The following is a 20555-nucleotide window of genomic DNA, read 5'->3' on the forward strand; positions in this document are numbered from 1 at the left end:
TCCCCTATGCACCCAGCCCCTCCACCCAGGGACTGCCCTCCAGCTCCTCCCCAGACAGGGACTGTCCCCCCAGCATCCAGACCCCCCAACACTGGGCTGGCACATGTGCCTGTCCAGAGCAGAATGGCCCCTCCAGGAACTGCCCCCAGCACCCAGTCCCCACAAGGACAGCCCCCCAGCACTCAATCCTCCCATCCAGGGACTGTGCCCCAGTATCTAGGCCCCCCCCGGGACTGCCACCAGTCCCCCCGCCTAGAGCCTGTCCCAGATGTACAGGCTGCACTCCCTCCCCGCAGCCCTATCTCCCTGCACCCCCCTCCCCATACCCGGTGGTCTCCTACCGTGACTGCAGGTAGCTCTGCCTTGCAGCCTGCCTGTCGCTGCAGTCCTAGTGCCAGGGAGCCCGGTCTAGCCAGGATCACTGGACCCACGATCCTGTAGGGACAGGGGGCGCTGAGCACCGTGGCCTCCTGCAGATGCTGCTGGGCCCGACCCTGCTGGGAGTGGGGGGGGGGGGGGGGGGCGGATGCTGCTGGGCCTGATCCTGGCAGAGGAGCTGATGTCGGTGCGCCCAATCCTGCACTACCCCATTTTTGCACGCACACGCAGCCCGCTGGCTCTGCGACCAGGACAGGTGCCCCTCCTGCCCTAGTTATGGCCCTGAGGACGTCACATGGGCCGCAGCTGTGCTGACTGGGTCACAAGTGGCCTGCCGGCCAAAAACCACTGACCTAGACGATAAGGCCCAAGCCCATGTCCGGGACTGGCACTTCCATAGGGAGCCAGGGTAGGGCGGAGGCCAGGCCTGGTGTGCTTGTGGTGGCTCATGTTGCCGGGGCGATGCACTGCAGCATCTTGCCCTCTGTCGGACGCCGGTCCCGCCCTTTGTCACTCTTGCCTGCCTTGGTTTTCCCACCAGTTTTGTGTGGCCCTTGGGCTGCTTCTCTCTGAGGAGCCACGGTCACCGGCCCTGAGCACTGGGGCAGGCCCGGGGGGCAGAGGGAGCCTGGCTCTGAGTGGTGGGCCAGGCCAGGGGTGGTGGGGCAGCAGGACCTGGGCCCTGAACAGTGGGGAACGCCTGAGGGAAGTAGGAGCCCGGCCCTCAGCACTGGGGCAGGCCCGGGGGGCAGCAGGAGCCTGGCCGTGGGGCAGGCCTGAGGGAAGTAGGAGCCCAGCCCTCAGCACTGGGGCAGGCCCGGGGGGCAGCAGGAGCCTGGCTGTGGGGCAGGCCTGGGGGGCAGCAGGAGCCCGGCCCTGAGCCGTGGGGCAGGCCCGGGGGGCAGCAGGAGCCTGGCCGTGGGGCAGGCCTGGGGGGCAGCAGGAGCCCGGCCCTGAGCCGTGGGGCAGGCCCGGGGGGCAGCAGGAGCCTGGCTGTGGGGCAGGCCTGGGGGGCAGCAGGAGCCCGGCCCTGAGCCGTGGGGCAGGCCCGGGGGGCAGCAGGAGCCTGGCCGTGGGGCAGGCCCGGGGGGCAGCAAGAGCCCAGCCCTGAGCCGTGGGGCAGGCCCGGGGGGCAGCAGGAGCCTGGCCGTGGGGCAGGCCTGGGGGGCAGCAGGAGCCCGGCCCTGAGCCGTGGGGCAGGCCCGGGGGGCAGCAGGAGCCTGGCCGTGGGGCAGGCCTGGGGGGCAGCAGGAGCCCGGCCCTGAGCCGTGGGGCAGGCCCGGGGGGCAGCAGGAGCCCGGCCCTGAGCCGTGGGGCAGACGAGGGGAAGGAGGCGGGAGTGGGGGTCTGAAGAGACAGAGACCCAGGGGGCGGGGCCGGGCCTGGCCCGCTCCACGGAGCCTCGCCCACCAGTGGGTGGGCGGAAAGAACTACATTTCCCGTCATGCCCCTGCCCCGCCCAGGCCCGGAGCCGGCGCCCCGCATCCGCTGCCGGGTCAGGGGTCAGGTCCATGGCGGCGCCCAGCCGGAGGTCGGTGGCGCCGCCATGCTGCCCGCGCTGAGCCGCTGCCGGGCCCTGCTGGGCCGCTGCCGGCCGCTGCCGGTGCCGGCCCGGGGCCGCAAGTCCCGCCACGACCCGCCCGCCAAGTCCAAGGCCGGGAGGCTGAAGGTGCCGCCGCCCGTGGACCCGGCCGAGCTGCTGGTGGTGAGCGAGCGCTACCGGCAGTACCGGCTCGTGCTGCAGGCGCTCAGGTCTGTCCCGTGTCCGCCGGCGCGGCGCGGCCCTTGCAGATTTCCCCGTGGGGCCGGGGCCGGGGCCGGGGCGGGTTTCTTTTCCCCAGGCCCCCTGCCTGGAGCCCGGGAGCGCTGGGAAGCGGAGGGCAGCCTCGCGCGTCCCCCGGTCCTGATTTTACAGGGACAGTCCTGATGTGCGGGGCTTTTAATTACAGCGGGGCCTGTCCCCCGTCCGTCCGTCCGTCCCCGCCGCCTGTCCTGATTTTTCACACTTGCCCCCCGGTCACTCTGCCCTGCCCGGGGCTGGGGAGCCGGGGCGGTCTCTTAACGCGCCCGCTCTCGCCTCTGCGTGTGCCCAGCAAGCAGTGAGAGCGGAGGTCCCGAGCGGGGGTGTGTAGATGTTCATCCAGAACAGCCGCTCCGGGTCCCGGAGAGGAGTCGAGAAGCGCCAAGGAGTCCAGAAGCCAAGGAGTTGGGCGCCAGGACTTCTACTGCAGAGAGCAGCGGGCGGGCATGTGGACAGGGCCGGCCTGTGCGCTGCCTTGCTGAGAGGACCCTTGGAAACCTTAGCAGGAGTGTGAGGGCGGGGAAAGCCTTAGAAGTGTTCAGAATCCCAGGTTTTAAGGAAAACCGCCCCCCCCCCCCCCCCAACGTTTGGAAAGGGAAATGGCACCGTCGGGTGACTGCCTGGAAGTCGTCAAATCAAGCTGACCGTGTCCCTTTGGCGTGGTGTCAGGGCCCAGTGGCGTGTGAGGGCCGCTAGCTGGTGAGAGACCTGCCTTAGAATCCATCTCCCAGGACAGAAGCATTGGTAATCCGGGGGAAAGCAATGTTGATGTGACTGTGCCGTGCTTAGAGCCTTTCTCTCCTCTCTCCCAGGGTGGAGTTCAAGCAAGAGGTGTTGCGGAAGCAGCATGAGGAGCGCCTTGATAGAGAGAGTGGGGAGGAGGTGATGGAGGAGCACCGGAAGCTGATGGCCTGGAACAACGCTGAGAATGAGCGGCTGCGGAAGAAGAGGTGAGACGTGGCCCTCAGGCCTGCGGCAGGAAGGGTTTGGGGTGCCGCTTCAGTGCAATGAAACCATGTGAGATGCCAGAGGTACGCAGGGAGTCTGTGATCCATCCCCCTCCCCCACTAAGGGGTCTTAGGGAGCCTTCTCTGGTCTGTGATTCAGAGAGCATGTGGATTTATAGATTCTTAGATGCTGGTCCCTTCTGGCCTTAGAGTGTGATTGTCTTGTCTGACCTCTTGTATAGCACAGTTCATAGAACTTCCCCGAAATAACTTCTACAGCAGATCTTTTAGAAAAATATCCATCTTGATTTAAAAATTGTCCATGATGGAGAATCCACCACAATGCTTGGTAAGTTGTTCCAATGGTTAATTACCCTTACAGTGAAAAATGTGTGCCTTATTTCCAGTCTGAATTTGTCTAGCTTCAACTTCCAGCCATTGGATCGTGTTAACACCTTTCTCTGCTAGACTGAAGTGCCCTTTATTAAATATTTGTTTAGCCCATCTTAACTAATTAGCCTCTCAAGTTGGATGTTACCATACAAACTGTATCTGTGTGTGTGTGTATATATGTATGTGTGTGTGTGTATATAATATATATATATATATATATAAAAATAAAATCTTACTCTATGTTCCATTCTGTGCATCCGATGAAGTGGGCTGTAGCCCACGAAAGCTTATGCTCTAATAAATTTGTTAGTCTCTAAGGTGCCACAAGTCCTCCTGTTCTTTTTGCAGCTACAGACTAACATGGCTGCTCCTCTGAAACCTGATACTTATAGTTGGTAATCAAGTCACAAGCTTGGTAAACTGATTGATTGTTTCTTTAAAATATGACTTCTGAGGTAGGCTAATGGTTTCTGGAGCCCTCTACCTCTAGCTTAAATCCAGTTCAGCCCTCTGTACATAATGCGTGTCTCCTTTAATGGTTAGATCATAGAGACTGAACTGTATCCTCCCCTTTTTTATTGTGGACAGTATTATGGTTACATTTGAGGACACTTTTAAATAGGGGCTCAAAACCTTTATTTTGTAATAATCTCATTGAAATGGCAAAAACCAAACCACAGATTATAAACTCTCAGCATGATCTGAATTTTTCATGGTGGCTTGATGAAAAAAGAATTGATACGGGGAATGCAAATGTAAAAATCACCCCTTTCAGTGACTTCTTTTTCCTTCACTGAATTCTCTCTTCTTTTGTACCCCATTGCATTAGTTATGCTACATATGTATGAGAGGAATTTTCATTGTCGTTGCCCAAGCTGTCCCTGTTCTGTGAATAGCTAGGACTTCAAGCCCCATATCTGTCATGCTGAAACTTTCACCACCCCATCATCTTCTGCTAGGCATGCTAGCACCTTGCTTCACCATCCTCATCCCATGGGAGAGGGGGAGGTTTCACCTGAACATTTAACACTTCCCTGCGAGGCTGCTGTGCTGTGCCTTCCGTTGTCCTGAGGAGGTCTCACCAGTACCCCATTTCTCTTGTGCTCATGTGACAGGGAGGAGCGACTCAGAAGAGAGGAGGAAGAATTGCAGGACCGTAAGTTACAAGGAGCCCTCAACCATGCCAGGTTAATGGAGAATTTTCTTAAGCAGAAGGAGAGAGAGGTTCTACAGTTGCAGGTATGGAAGGCTTGGGTTTGAGGGCAGTGATCATTGGGTTGAGGTGACTTTGTGAACCCCTCAAATTGTAACCTGCTGTCACCCACTATTCTGTTTGGTATCCATGGGTTGGGAGTTCTGTGGAGGCACCAGGCTTACACCCTGGAGAGGGGAGAAGGGGCTTATATTGCTCTGTGGCAAACTCCTGCCTTCCCAGCTGCCTCAAGGAGCAGCCTTGATGATCTTGGGGTGCAATAAGGATGTCCTGCCTGAGACCTTTGAGAGCAGGTTGGGGAATAAATTTGGGTGGGAGATGGGGATTCATGTTTTTCCAGGGTTTCCTCAGTAAGAATATTACAGTTCCAAGCTCTCCTTTGCTCCTGATGAGTCCTGAGCCCCTCTTGAGGTGTAATGGGAATCTTTGTTGCAGTCTCCAGGCTTTGTCTTCCTGAATGAGGGTTGAGATCCTCAGGGCTGCTGGAAGAGCCATTCCAGGCCCCATAAACAAAGTTACGGGAGAAGCTGCCCTGTGGGGTAGGAACTGTGCATGCTCCGTTGCATTTGAAGTGAGATTGGTGTTTGGGTGAGAAGCTAAAGGAGAATTTTTGGGGGTGCTAATCCCTCTCCAGTTCATGCCTGTTTCATCAGCTGCACCCCTGGCATCAGATCAGGGCAAGTGGACAATGTCGGAGTGCAGAGCCCCAACCCCTCTGTGCTGAAACATAGTCTCATTCCCTGTTCTGTGTCTAATCAGCTGCCTCGGTGGGCACAAATGGTGCACACACTGACAATTGACTTCCCCCTTTAATTGATTTTAGGAGGAAGCCAGAAATTTTATCACCCCTGAAAACCTGGATGAGCGAATTGAAGAGTGCCTGGATAACCCTCGCAACTACAACTTCGCCATCGATAAAGAGGGGCGCATCGTCAAGCAGAGCATGCTGTCCTAGAGGTTCTCTTGATCGGGACAATTCAGTTGGGAGACTTTCCTATGGCTTCCATCCAGATGCTGTGCTCAGGGCAGGAGCAAGAGGAAAGGAGCATCATGCGTACAAGTCGACCATGGAATTTCATTTTGACAAACAGCCCTTTGGTGCCAGTCACAATTCCTGCCTTGAAAGGCTGTCACCTGCTTCGTAGCTCATGTCCCTTTGCTTTGGGACAAATTGCTGTTGTCTCCGAAATAAAGGAATGTGTTTTTTACAGCACTGTAGTTCTTAATTTCTTAGGCACAGTAGTTCAGAAGTATTAGTTGAATATATCTATGAGCTTATATAGCTTCCATCACTGCAGTGTCCGAGTGCACAGTCAAGCCTTTGCCAGTTCAAGATTATTCCCTGAAAAATATTCCAAGGATTTGTGCTCCGGTAGGTTTTTTCCATCACTGGATGCTTAGTCATGGGCCTTCTATCACTTTCTTAATATGTTTTCTAAACGTTCCAACCTAATTTCCTTCTTTAACAGGATTACTGACCTAATGGATGGGGGGAAGCTGTAGATGTTAAACCTCTTGATTTTAGTCAGGCTTTTGAGACAGAGCAATGTGATATTGTCATAAGCAAACTAGGGAAATATGGTGTGGATGAAATTGACTATGAGGTGGTTGCATAACTGGTTGAAAGACTTACTCGAAGAGCAAATATCAATGATTAGCTGTCAAACTAGGAGGCCTTACCTAGTAGGGTCCTGCAGGAGTCTGTCTTGGGTTGGCACTATTCCATATTTTCATTCGTGACTTCAATAATGGAGTGGAGAGAATGCTTATAAAATTTGTAGATGATGCCAAGTTTGAGGGTTGCAAGCACTTTGAAGGACAGAATTAGAATTCAAAAGGGCCTTGATATATGGGAGAATTGGTCTGAAATCAACAAGATGAAATTCAGCAAAGACAAGTGTAAAGTATTTGCACTTAGGAAGGAAAAAGCAAATGCACAATTACAAAATGGAGAATAACCATAGGTGGTAGTTCTACAGAAAAGGATCTGGAAGGGTTATAGTAGACCGCAAAATGAATGAGAGTCAACAATGTGATGCAGTTGCAAAAAAGGCTACTATAATTCTGGAGTGCATTAATAGGAGTTTTGTATGTAACACATGGGAAGTAATTGTCCTGATCTATGTGGCACTGGTGAGGGCTTAGCTGGAGTACTGTGTTCAGTTTTGGGCACCACGCTTCAAGAAAGATGTGGACAAACTGGAGAGAGAAGACTGAGTGGGGACCTGAAAAGTCTTCAAATATGTTAAGGGTTCTTATAAAGAGGATGGTGTTGTATTTTTCTCCATGTCCGCTGAAAGTAGGACAAGAAGTAATGAGCTTCATCTACAGCAAAGGAGATTTAGGTTAGATATTAGGAAAAACTTTCTATGAGGATAGTTAAGTGCAGGAACAGGCTTCCACAGGAGGTTGAGGAATCCCCATTGGAGATTTTTAAGAAGAGGTTGGACAAACACTTGTCAGGAATGGTCTAGGTTTACTTGATCCAGCCTCAGCAGAGGGAGCTGGACTAGATGAGCTCTTTACGTCCCTTTCTGTGCTACATTTCTCTGATTCCTTGGGGAAAACTACCCTGTGGCCAAAAGATATCAGGAGATCTGTTACTGATTTACAGCATAAATCCTTTTTGGTTAATTTCTTTCTGTTCTCATAGTGCTACTTCCTCTGATTACCCCTTAACTAACCCTCCTTCTAGACAAAAATCTTTATTAAACTCCACTTAAGGTTGAGAGCACTTATCTGCGAAAATCTTTACAAGAAGTTTTGTTGTAATAAAAATGTGAGGAAAAAAGATTAAAAACCAGGGCAATTCAGAGTTAAGGTCAAACCTGTTAAGAGAAATCCACATGTTTGAAACTATGGAAACACACAGTTGAGATGTACAAGCACTCTTAACTGTGCCCTTGTAATGAGATCAAACTTGACGCTTACACACTTGTTCTCACCCTAGATCTTTCTCATATTTACTTGCCAGACAGCTGTCCTCTGATTCTGTTGTTCGTTTCCACTAGGTGGCGTTAGGATTTGTAAGTACTGAATCATGCTTTGCTCACGTTTCTAATCCCTGCTGGCTGTCATGGTTTGATTCAGTCCTCATATGGATTTGTCCTCCTGGATTTGGTGTCGCTGGCAAACTTGATCATGGCTGAATTTGCTTGCTTGATGCAGGGAAATGTGTTTGTCTGTGAGGAGCACAGAGCACATCACTGGTGGTCTCTAAATCCTTTAGGTCATGGATTCTTTATGTGGGGTTCATGAGCAGATTCTTGGTCTGGAGGTTTTATTGAGCCGGCATTTCTTCCAAACATTCATGGTCTTATTATTATTGGGGCACTCCATCCCCCACGTGCCATGAAGTCCCTGATCAAAACACTTCCTTTTAAATTGCATGGTAGAACCTTTCTATACAACATAAATGACTGGGAAGATGGAGATTTCAATCAATATTTGACAAATAGTGGAAGCATTTAATTTTAATTTGTTTAGGTTTTAATATAGTAAAAGTTTAATATTACATTATTTAATCTGTATAACAAATAGATTGGATAATATAAAAGTCAAGACAAAACGTTTTGATGCTATCAATGCAAAAGTTCAGAAATTCATTTGTAGAAATTTTTGGCTCTCTGTTCCAAATCTGAATGAAGTTGTGTTTTTTTTTTTTTTAAATGTTGGAGCTTCTCACAGAATGGAGATTCTGGTTCCTGACCTGTTCTAGCTTTGTTGTGACAGTTACTGAGTGAGTTGTTCAGAGAGCTGTGAATGACCAAGGTTCTGTTCTGATTGAAGGGGCCTCCTTTGGGCTTCCAATACTCTGCCTTGTTTAAATTCTTCTGTGTGGTCCCCCCCCCCCCAAGGCATCTTTTAACACATGACAGAGTTCAAAACAGAACTAGATCAGGGGTTCTCAAACATCATTGCACCGCGACCTCCTTCTGACAACAAAAATTACTATACGACTCCAGGAGTGGGGACTGAAGCCTGAGTCCATCTGATTCTCACTGCCCTGGGCAGGGAAGGGGTCAAAGCTGAAGCCCAAGGGTTTCAGCCCCAGCCTGGGGGGCCTGTAACCTGAGCCCTGCCACCCAGGGCTGAACACCTCAGGCTTTGGCACCAGGGCTCGGGCTTCAGCCCCAAACCCCAGCAAGTGTAAGCCAGCCCTGGCGACCCCATTAAAAGGGGGTTGCGACCCACAGTTTGAGAACCGCTGAACTAGATAAATTCCTGGAGGATAGGTCCATCAATGGCTATTAGCCAGGATGGATAGGTGAAGATGTCCCTAGCCTCTGTTTGCCAGAAGCTGGGAATGGGTGACGGGCTGGATCCCTTGATGATTACCTGTTCTGTTCATTCCCTCTGGGATACCTGGCATTGGCCACTGTCGGAAGACAGGAGACTGGGCTAGATGGACCTTTGGTCTGACCCAGTGTGGCCGTTCTTATGTTCTTATTACCTACTGAACTATCTACCCAGCAGGTTAAAAAGAGGACTTTGCTTTTCAGTGCATATGCTGCCATTAGGTGCTTCGAAATCCTTCATAGTTATGTTTCCTCTGATTACTCTTTAACAGCTGCACAATATTGCCTTCTTTTTCTCTGCTCTCTTTTCTAGCATTACCTCCTCAGTCCCACATCCGTCCTCTTGGGATAGCACCTAGAGCATCTGGGTGGCAGGGCCTTTGCTCTGAGCACACATACAATTCCCCATGCTCTTAATTCCTAGTGTGGCTTTCCAGGTTCTCAGCATGCACTGACCTTACTTTTCAGAGAACCTCCCTCGGGTGCTGGATAAAACTGTGACCCAGGGACGGCTTGATGCCAACTGACAGAGGGCACAGGAGGTGCCTATGGGCTGTCAGGTATCCCCTGGGCCAGGTATATACATGTTAGTGCACCAAAGGGTGGTACGGAAGGTGGCTGTCGTAAGCCAGCAGCCCACTAGTCGTCGTCATCGTTGCAAAATGTACATATGGATAATATTTAAGGCTTTATGTATCTATACTAACAGTTATGTTCTTAAAGGCTAGGAGTTTACCGCTCTCTCTGGTCCTGTGGGTATTGCATATTGTATGCTTTGTAATGGGCGCCTAGTTGCACGCTGAACCAAATGCTAATCAAGAGATTGTGCAGTCAAGAAGAAAGAGGTGTACATGAAAAATCAACCAGCAGGGGGCATACAGTTTACAAATAAGGCCGATGGCTTGTGGGGATATCACCGGAGGTGCCAAGATGCACCCTGGATCCTTTCACCAAAGGCGGCAAGCTGACACCGTGTTATGTCTCATGAAAGAGGGATCCCAGCCAGGCCTGGCTGTAAAGCACTGGTGACTAATACTGCATTAGACAGGAGATTATCTTGTTACTTAAGTCTAGGGTCTAAAATGCATGTTGGAATTTTATTTGACACGTAGCCATTTGTTTCCAGTGTTGCTTCGTGCTATCCCTCGAATCTCCGCACTTGCTAAGTAAACTTTTGCTTGTTTTCTCTATAAACATATCTCAGCACTGTGCGTCCAGCGGAGCAGTGATCTGAGGTAGAGCTGGGGAATACAGCTGCTTTGGGAGCAGTGGCTCTGAATGCTCCGAGTGTCCAGTGGACCATGGACTGGATACTCTAGGGTACGCTCAGAGGGCTTGAGGGGTGGCAGTGGAGCCTGCGTAGGCCTGGAGGGGAGTGTTTGTGTTCCCAGAGGTGTCAGGGAGCTGACCCCAGGCAGGCACAGACAAGGCTCCCTCATGCTAAGGGCAGGTGGTAGCATGGTGCCTCCCAATCCTGGGGACCGCTGGAAAGCATCACAAAACCCCCTGTCCTGGTCCTTAACTGCCTGCTTAGGTAAATCACCTACATTCCTCCCCTCCCTCATCCAGGCTGTACCAAGAAGCAGCGTCTCCTGTCCAGAGGGGGGATGTGATTCCCAGCTAAGCAGACAGCAAAGCTGTTGAGTTTGTTACAAAGCCGGGGGCAAAAAAAGAAATATCAGGATTTTTTTGGTACAAGTTTTATTTCTAGCTGGGGATGTCATTTAAATGACTGTCGAGGTGCAGCACGGTCAGGATTAATGCATCCTATTGGACTGGCTTTTGGTCTTGCAAAGCCTTGTAGATGGCAAATCATGTGGCTTCATCCCTTCTGTATAGTGGGTGGTCTAGGAAAACGGCGATTCTTGGTCACAGGCCGAGTCCACCATGCAGCCCTCTGCAGAGAAACAAAAGCATGTAAAAGGAAATGCTGCATGAATTTGGCCACTGGAGTTACATATAGCTCTGCTGGATAACACCTTAGGGCAGATCCTCAGCTGATGTAAATGCGTGTAGCTCCATGGAAGACGATGGTACTATACCAAGAGACATGTCTGAGAGTCTGGCCTAGGATGTGTGTGTGGTGCCTTTCCTGCAAAGGGAAAGCTATTATAAACTATTCCTGCTGGGTGAGTTTCGCTTCTGTGCATGGGGTTTGGCCTGATGTGATGCTGCTGCTAACTTTGCCTGCGGCAATGAAGGCAATGACCAGGCTAATTGAGATTTCTCTCCTCTGGGAAAGGAGGAAACTGGCTGGTCTGCCACCCATATTAACTTCCCCACTTCTCTGTCCACAATTACTATGGCCTGAGCAGTAGATAATGGCCCACGGCCTTTGCAGAACTCTTGCCACTTGTGCATGCACCAGTACTGAGGTAACGGTGCCACTGTGTGCCGTCCAGAGATCTCCAAGCGCTTTCCAAACATCAGTCAATGTAGCTGTGAGGCTGAAAGTATAATGATCCCGACTTTACTGATGGGGAAACTGAGGCACGAAGTGGTTAAGCAACTGGCCCAGGGTCTCTCAGGGAGTCTGTAGCAGAGGCAGGGTAAAGCTCATATCTACTAAGCTCCATCTCCTGTCCCCCCCCCCCCCCAATCTCTTAATCACAAGGCCCGTTTTCCCTCTGTTAAAAGTGCATGGGAGTATTGAGAATAGATAGGAAGTGTTACTTTAACAGCCATAAATTGTGGGTGTGGGAGGGATTGTGCTCTAGTTCATATGGAGCTATGGTTAAAGTCCAAGCTAAGCAAGTGCTCTCTTACCGTTGTTACAGCAGATCCCAGGGGCTGCGCAGGTCCCACCACTGGGCCCGCATGGCTTCCTGCCAGACTCGCAGGGTGTTGGCAGGTAATTCTCTTCTTGACATCGCAGGGTTTCTGAAGTACCGAAGTAGCATCCCATCTCCGCTCCGCAGCAGATGCTAGGGCCGAAGCAGTGGCCTTTGTTCCTAGGCCCACAGGGGATGCACTGGTGGGAGAGAGAAACCCAAAGGCTGGTTAACAGGGAAAACAGCAACCCTAGTTGCTTGGGTCCTGATTCAAAGCCCATTGGAAAGACTGCCACTGCGCTCAGTCCATTGAGCCCTTAGGATGGTGTCTTTCTGCCATCATCTGCCAGTATTTAAGGAGCCCCTGTATGCTCTGCTCAGGCCTAGCGCTTCAGTTCTAGTTTTTCAACTGGTATTAGAAACCTTATTAGAAAGCGAAATCTTCTCATGGGATCTCTCTGTGGAACTGGATGTGGTGGGAAATGATATGTTCTTAGGAGGGGTCAGAAGCCCAACCACACTAACCTGGGCTCACATCCCCAGAAAGTGAAACCGACTAGAAAATAACTAGGCGTCCCTGTGGCACCATAGAGACTAACAACCCATGAAAGCTTATGCCCAAATAAATTTAAAACCCACTTCAGCGGAGACATGGAGTGAAAATAACTAGCAGCACCCCAAACTGAAATTGACCAGTGCAGGTGTCACTTTTCTAGCTCGGGGGTGTGCGTGGCGGGGAGGGGGAAGCAAATACAACCTGGGCGTGGGAGGGATAAAGGATCATTTTGTTTTGTGATTGTTAAATAATTGACGCTGTTAGTTGCTAGCCCAGGGAGGGAATTGTTTGGAAACATTGCGTTAGACGGTGCCCCTTTAATAAACAGGTGAGACCATCTTGAGCAAATTGGGCTAAACTAATCCAGGGTGTAACTCCGCTGACCACAGTAGTGTTTGATACTTGGCATGTGACTCCTATTTAGAGAACTCCGCACCGCTTGCTGGGCTGGGTCTCCTAGTGTATTCTGCTGTGTATTTCTTTAATTAAGCACAGTGTTTAGCTGCGCTAACAGCTTTCCTAGGCCCCAGCTAGATGATGATTTTTATGTGAAAGTCCCCAAGTTTTGCCTGAAGATCAATGACGCGAGGCGGGCAGTGGAGCAGTTATTGCTGTGGGTTCTACCAAACACTGGTGCCTTTGTGTATCAGTTCAGGGTTAAAACTCCTGGCAGCCCTACCCACTTGAAAGCAGCCAGATCCTAACATTTGACCTAGGAGTTCATTGGCTAGGAAAAGGGATGCTTTGAAAAACAGAACAAATTGCAGGTCACATGAACAAATACAGACCTCACCCCCACCCCCGGACTTTGCTTTTAGTTGCACTGTCCCAGCCTCATTGGCTACAGTTGCACGGGTTCAACAGAGAGCAGAATTACGTCTTATTTTAATATGTCAGTAATCGCTGGGTAGCTTTCTCGAATCTAACCAGTGCAAACGTATTCCCTCCTCACCCAAATTGTGGCCCTAACCAGCATCTCTTATGCAGTGGCCTCCCGCCTTAGGGAAATATTGCTCCAGAAGATTTTGCCTCCCTCAGAACCATTTGATTAAATGGCGTTACAGGGAGTATGATTGGATTCATTCCCTTTGCCCCCCTGTCCCCCAGTGTAGCTGATACTAGGGATGATATCTCCTCTCATGTGTACAGGATACACATTATAGCTGTACAGACTGACTCAGAAGATTATCAGTAAAATGTTCCTCCGAAGCAAAATAGCTCTTAACATTGTGGCATAGGTTTGGAAAGGCTGCAGGCCTTTTCTCCCCCAGTCCCGACTGTGCCTGTGCCCCAAGAATGGACAGGCTGCTGGAGGAACATGTAGCAGAGCACTGAAAACTCGTCTCAGCCAGCGACTGCCCCTTATGTGGCCCACCTTGCTCTTCTCCCAAAGCCAGCGCGCGGTAACTGGCCAGCGGCCTGCTGCTCGTCTATCACAGCTATTTCTTGGCTGGCCACCTCCCGCCGGCCAGCATTCCTGACACGCGACGCAGACTATTTGCCTGCATCCCTGTGGTGTTTTTCTCTGTGTTTCAGCATGAGCCTGTTAGCATGTGCGCTCGGCCCCCTCAAGGCTCCTTGCTCCAGGCTAGTCCCTCTGCCACTGCCCCAATCCAGTTCTCGTCCCCTCTGCATCTGAGTCAGGCAGCTTCTTCCTTTTCTTCCAAGCTGCATGGGCACCCACTGGCGGGTTGCTGAGAGCACAGGAGCGAATCTTCTCTGCTGTTAGCTCTGGTGCCTGGCATCACAGTGCCCTCTCCCCGCCCGCCTGCCCACAGCAACTGGGAACACAATTGCAGGGAAAGGCCTGCTCAGCCCCAGTAGTCCCGGGCTGGAGCATGCTCAGTCATTCTGTGGGAATGGGTCATACACAGCCAGTCCCATGTAGCACCTGTGAGGGGCTGGCACATGCTCAGTGCAGCTGGAATCTTCAGAGAATTTAGCTGCCAAACTCTAACACCTCTCTATTAAGTAAGTACAGAGGCTTGTAACGTGGCCAAGATTTGAGTGCTTTATTCCATGGGGCTGGCAAAAGGCACATCCCTGATACCAGGGCGACCCCACTCCCAAATTTCAGGTCCCGTCTCCAAAGAAGGGGGATGCTAGAGCGGCTCAACAAAACAGATGTACGAATTTGTTTTTTAATATGGGCAAAACAGTCAGTGTATGCTCCCCCCCCACATCTTATTCTTGGAAGTGGCCAAGATATTTTAGGTTTCAGAGTAACAGCCGTGTTAGTCTGTATTCGCAAAAAGAAAACGAGTACTTGTGGCACCTTAGCGACTAACCAATTTATTTGAGCATAAGCTTTCGTGAGCTACAGCTCATCCAATGAAGTGAGCTGTAGCTCATGAAAGCTTATGCTCAAATAAATTGGTTAGTCTCTAAGGTGCCACAAGGTATTTTAGCTGAACTTTTCAAAAGACAATTCAAGCTGAGGCAGACACCCAGCACAGTACATTTCAAGCCAAGCAGTTGAAGTTTGGCAAAGTTATAAGGAACTGAAAATACAGACCTATATGGGGAAGTATTGAACAACCTTCAAAATAGAGGCTGCTCCCGGTCCTGCCTATAAGGCAATCTGATATAGACAGCTACACTGGTAACAGTATTTACAATTCACCACCAAATTAGACTTCTGATGTCCTCAGTACAGCTGGGCTGATAACTGTAGTACAATAGGGCCTGGAGAACCTGATTGAAATGGGACCCGATTGGGCCGGGTGCCGTACACATGCACATAAAGCCAGCCCCAGAGGGTTTACACTTTACAGAGACAAGACAGCTAAAGGAAAGATTATTATCCCCAGTGTACAGATGGGGAACTAAGGCACAGAGAGATTAAAGGACTTGCCCAAGATCACACAGGGTGTCTGTAGCAGAGCTGGGAATTGAATCCAGATCTCCGGCCTCCCTCTCAGTCTCCAGTGCTTTAACCACAAGACCAAGGCTGAAAAGTCTGGCTGCTTACTGCTCATCTGCAATGGGGCTCGTGCATGTGTTCCACTGTTTTTTAAACATACTTTCAGCTTTAGCTGCATCAGTAATATATTATTTAAAGAGACTGAATGAAGTCCTGACAATCACAAGATGCACTTCTCTACTGCCCATGAGTTTGGCATACACTATAATCTATGCTTTCCTAATTGGCTGAACATTGAACACAGAGACAGTTGGAATGGGGGACAGGAGAAGGGAAGGAAAAGAGAGACTTGGTAATGAATGTTAGTTAATGCTTGTTCAGAGCTTTACAAAATTCACACCACAGCTATGTGAAGGAAGTTGGTGAGCCAGAGTCTAGCTACGCGTGGTGTTGATCAGGGTATCAAAACATACGCGTGTCTAGTTGCTAGGGTTTAGACAGCTGCCATCGCAGCTGGCACAGCTCAGTCCCTTGCCAGCAATCTCTCCTTTCACGCCCTGGACGTGATCCTTTTGGGTGGGAGTTGAGGGCTTTGGCGCAGTATCAGGGCAGCTTGGGACCGTCACGCTTACAGGCTGTCAGTGAGGAGTCTTTACCCAGATTCACTGTAACAACCTGACGGTAAGGAAAGCATCACGTACCTTTCTGACATCCATGTCCAAGACTGATCGCTTTCCTCCGATGGGGCAGTTCTGGATGTAACAGGCCGAGGAGAGACCCAGGAGCCACAAGAGGCAGATGGCGAGCGCGTTCTGAGACATGGTGGCTGCTGCTGACCCTGCTTCGCTCTTGAGTGGGCTCAGGAAAGCCCTCCAGGTTTTGTCTTTGCTTCTCCCGGGATGCCTGTATATATAGCGCCTGCCGCAACTACTTAGACATGCCACCACCATCGTCACTCATTTCCCTTAAAAAATACAAGGCATTGCTTTTCACACCAACTAGCACTGCTAATAATCCAGGGTCGAGGATGTGAGGTCAGCGAAGAAGGAATCATTTGCTCCTTGGTGCTTATTCCAAACATGGCGAGACATAAGTTCACGTCTACAAGTTTCCTTTAATTGGCACAGTCAATCGGGGCCGCTGGGGGTCAGCGAGCAGAGTTGGCATGGCCCTCACCTTGCCTTGAAGTCCTAGGACGCAGCAGTTCCCTGCTTTGCTCCTGGCAGAAGAATATTTCCTAACAGTTACATTTCATCACGCACCTTTCAGCCTGAGAGGCTCCAAAAGCAGTACACAAATATCAACAGGCAGCATAACCCCAACTATACATACACTATGATGGGGGGCTAATTTAGCTACAACTAATCAGGAGAAAGATCTTGGAGTCATCGTGGATAGTTCTCTGAAGACGTCCACGCAATGTGCAGCGGCAGTCAAAAAAGCAAACGGGATGTTCGGAATCATCTCAAAAAAGATATCCTGGCATTAGAAAAGGTTCAGAAAAGGGCAACTAAAATGATTAGGGGTTTGGAACGGGTCCCATATGAGATTAAAGAGGCTTGGACTTCTCAGCTTGGAAAAGAGGAGACTAAGGGGGGATCTGATAGAGGTATATAAAATCATGAGAGGTGTGGAGAAAGTGAATGAGGAAAAGTTATTTACTTGTTCCCATAATATAAGAACTAGGGGCCACCAAATGAAATTAATGGGCAGCAGGTTTAAAACAAATAAAAGGAAGTTCTTCTTCACTCAGTGCACAGTCATCCTGTGGAACTCGAGTTAAGTATAGGGTAGTAATCAATGGCTCCATGTCTAGCTATCAGCCGGTATCCAGCGAGTGCCCCAAGGGTCAGTCCTAGGGCCGGTTTTGTTCAATATCTTCCTTAATGATCTCCAGGATGGTGTGGATTGCACCCTCTGCAAGTTTGCAGATGACACTAAACTGGGAGGCATGGTAGATATGCTGGAGGGTAGGGATAGGATACAGAGGGACCTAGACAAATTAGAGGATTGGGCCAAAAGAAATCTGATGAGGTTCAACAAGGACAAGTGCAGAGTCCTGAACTTAGGACAGAAGAATCCCATGCACCGCTACAGACTAGGGACTGAGTGGCTAGGCAGCAGTTCTGCAGAAAAGGACCTAGGGGTTACAGTGGACGAGAAGCTGGATATGAGTCAACAGTGAGCCCTTGTTGCCAAGAAGGCTAGCAGCATTTTGGGCTGTATACGTAGGGGCATAGCCAGCAGATCGAGGGACGTGATCATTCCCCTCTATTCAGCATTGGTGAGGCCTCATCTGGAGTACTGTGTCCAGTTTTGGACCCCACACTACAAGAAGGATGTGGAAAAATTAGAAAGAGTCCAGCGGAGGGCAACAAAAATGATTAGGGTGCTGGAACACATGACTTATGAGGAGAGGCTGAGAGAACTGGGATTGTTTAGTCTGCAGAAGAGAAGAATGGGGTGGGGCGGATTTGATAGCTGCTTTCAACTACCTGAAGGGGGGTTCCAAAGAGGATGGATCTAGACTGTTCTCAGTGGTAGCAGAGGACAGAACAAGGAGCAATGGTCTCAAGTTGCAGTGCGGGAGGTTTAGGTTGGATATTAGGAAAAACTTTTTCACTAGGAGGCTGGTGAAGCACTGGAATGTATTACCTAGGGAGGTGGTGGAATTTCCTTCCTCAGAGGGGAAGGTCAGGCTGGGAAAACCCTGGTCAGGAGAGAGAGAGAGAGATAGGGTCTCCACCCAGGAGGGGTGACACAGCTCAGGAGCCTATGCCCTTGCTAGACCCTGGAGAGGGAATACAGGTGTAGTTTCCCTGAAGGTGATAAGGTTATTGGATTGAAATTCCTTCATGCCCACCAAAGGGGAGGCTAATTTACACTGCCGTACGCACCACTTCTGAATGATCCTGCAGCCTGGAAACTCCAGCTGTCCTGCAGGGTGAATTCCTTGGAGTAACACTGCGTTCCTGTTGCAAGGGCATTCTTTTCCTTCTAGCCTTGAGCACTGTAGGGTCTCGGACACCGGGCACATTGCCAGGTTAATGACATCAGAAGAACAGCCACAGTTTAGAGGAACACACAAACCGTTGTGGATTAACCTATGTTCCACCACAGATCACCGGCTCCAGTGCATTGCAAACTGGGACTAGCAACTAAACAGACAGGAAGGGTCTGTTTTTTTTCTCCAGAACAGTTTTCCCTTTTTTTTTTTTAAGTGAACAAGCCTAACGTTTCTGGTTACAGGCCTGCAGAGCTAAGTGGCAGAGCCAGTCTGAGCAAACTGACCTATCCACCAAGAAGGAAAAACAGCTTCTGAACAGTTTCGGCAGGAAATAGGAAGGCAGCGAAACCTACTCATGGAGATTCACTCTGAGGGGGTTGAGCATAATTTTTCCTGCTCTTCCCAAACAGCTGATCTGGTCAATTGCAAAAATGGACTATATACCCAAAAGAGCTAACCCTGGGTCAATATCGCTGTAGCCACTTAGGCCAGGATGCCACTGCCAAGTGAGTAATGCCTGGCTGAAAGGAAGAGAAAGTACCATCCAGGGGTTAGGTATTAGCTTGGCATTTGGGAAACCTGCATTCAATTTTCTGCTCTGTTCCAGGCTTCCTCTTTGACCTGGGGCAAATTGCGCAGGGTGTGGCTGTCCTGCCATCAGGTGGGGTGGTTGTTACAGTTGGAGTGCACAGACCTGAGTTAGTTGTAATCTTGCTAACTCCGATTCTGAAGGGGTGAAGCCCCAGCAGCACGTACTTTAGCGCAGGCTGTACAAGCCCATCGGAGCCCTGGGCAATTATTCATGGGGCTAGACCACACTGAAGCATGAGCTGCTGCCGTACTGTCACTCCTCCGGTACCGGCGCTAGCTAGATTAAAGCTAGCGTTAAGTGTGTCTGCTTGAGCTGCAATCACATTGTGATTGCAGTAGAGACATGCCCGTAGTTGCTCTGTGCCTCAGTTTCACCTCAGTGCACTGGGGATAATAGCACTCCGAGTTCTGGTGTCTACCTCACAATGGCTCTGCCACACCTGGCCTCTTTGGTGCCAGGGTGAGGTTGCCAGGGCCAAGCAGATGGAGTTCCTTCTCCCCGAGAGGCGGCTGAGGTGGGCCGGCTGGGCGGCTTGCACTGCGTCTGCCTGTGTTACACCCGCCATGAGGCTGAGAAGTGCGGCTGCTTTGCAGGTGAGCTAGTTCTGTCCTCAGAGCCCCTGCCAGGGGCCTGAACCATTTTGCCCAAAGTGACTCCCCCCCACCCCATGGTGATTTGCGATCACTAACTTTCTGCGTGCAACCACGCCCCCGGGTTGTCCAACGCAGCGCTGAATCATCGGGAGAAAAGCAGATGTCTCGGCACTGAAGATGCGCCGGCAGCCAGTAATGCTGTTAAGCGTTAATGAGCGAGATTGACAGATAGTGAAATCAGTCAGGGACACTGCTCACCTTGACCCCTCACCTTCATTAGCTCAATTAAGATCTTCCTGTCTAGCATAAATTCATCAGACATGGATTACGTCCTGAAACTCTTACATTTATTGGCTATATTATCCTGTCACTGTCACCACCCATCCCAGGGCCTGGATAAATGGTGCATACATTGCTCCAGACACTTAACAGTTGTCTAATCAGCAACCTTTGTCATCTTCGTTGGCTTGCTTTAATATTTGCTACTTAGCGAGGGCATGGTAGACAATAGAGCGGGTGGGAGGGGCTGTTTCACCCCTGCCTTTGGAATCTGAGCAGGGTCAGCCAGGCAACATTAAGCAGTGAGTCCTCACTTAAACCAATGAATGGGAAAAGAAGGACACGACATAAATACTAATAGCCTTCTAGTGCAGTGGTCCCCAAACTGTGGGGTGTGCCCCCATAGTGGGGCCTGGAGGAACGTCCGGGGGGTGTGGCAAGGCCTGGGCAATCTGCCTCCAGCTCCATTCCAGCCCTGTCCACAACCCGTGGGCAACTCCCCACCACAGCTCCGGTCCCGCTCCCAGCTCCTGACCAGAGTTGCCGGGGGGCGGACAGGTTCCATTATGGGTAAGAAGGGGGGGGTGCCACATAAAAAGTTTGGGGACCACTGTTCTAGAGTGTTCTGAAATCTTCTCTGCTGTCATCTGCTGTCATCCTAGAGCCTGATTCTTATCTTGCACCACTATAAATCTGGAGTGACTCCACTCAAACCATTTAGCCTGATTCCAGTCTCCTGCATGATGGTACAAGTTAAGAGTGACTTCAGTGGAGTTACATCAGTACAAAACTACTGTGAGATCAGAATCTGGCCCACGAGAATTGCTCTGGCTGGTGCAGTAGAGCGAGGACAGAATACGCTCT

The 20555-nt window shown here is 50.6% G+C and overlaps 2 protein-coding genes and 1 long non-coding RNA gene across 3 annotated transcripts in view; 1 reads left to right on the forward strand and 2 right to left on the reverse strand.

Annotated features, from left to right (window-relative positions):
- LOC140910876 (uncharacterized) overlaps positions 1 to 1676 on the reverse strand; it is a 37275-nt gene extending 35599 nt beyond the window's left edge. The window contains exon 1 of the long non-coding RNA XR_012158783.2: positions 732 to 1676. This is a non-coding gene — a long non-coding RNA (uncharacterized LOC140910876). The remainder of the gene's footprint in view (positions 1 to 731) is intronic.
- A 146-nt stretch (positions 1677 to 1822) lies between these two features.
- MRPS26 (mitochondrial ribosomal protein S26) lies at positions 1823 to 5942 on the forward strand. The gene is made up of 4 exons (XM_073342940.1): positions 1823 to 2130; positions 2992 to 3129; positions 4635 to 4758; positions 5556 to 5942. Exons 1-4 carry the CDS (start codon positions 1823 to 1825, stop codon positions 5685 to 5687), a joined length of 702 nt encoding a protein of 233 aa, XP_073199041.1. The 3' UTR covers positions 5688 to 5942.
- Positions 5943 to 10714: 4772 nt separating this feature from the next.
- LOC140910044 (neurophysin 1) lies at positions 10715 to 16088 on the reverse strand. Its single transcript, XM_073340156.2, has 3 exons — positions 15922 to 16088; positions 11797 to 12001; positions 10715 to 10927 (listed from the first exon to the last, which is right to left on the reverse strand). Exons 1-3 carry the CDS (start codon positions 16039 to 16041, stop codon positions 10878 to 10880), a joined length of 375 nt encoding a protein of 124 aa, XP_073196257.1. The 5' UTR covers positions 16042 to 16088; the 3' UTR covers positions 10715 to 10877.
- Positions 16089 to 20555: the final 4467 nt, after the last annotated feature.

This window comes from Lepidochelys kempii, chromosome 4 (genome assembly GCF_965140285.1).
Source record: "Lepidochelys kempii isolate rLepKem1 chromosome 4, rLepKem1.hap1, whole genome shotgun sequence".
NCBI lineage: Eukaryota > Metazoa > Chordata > Testudines > Cheloniidae > Lepidochelys > Lepidochelys kempii.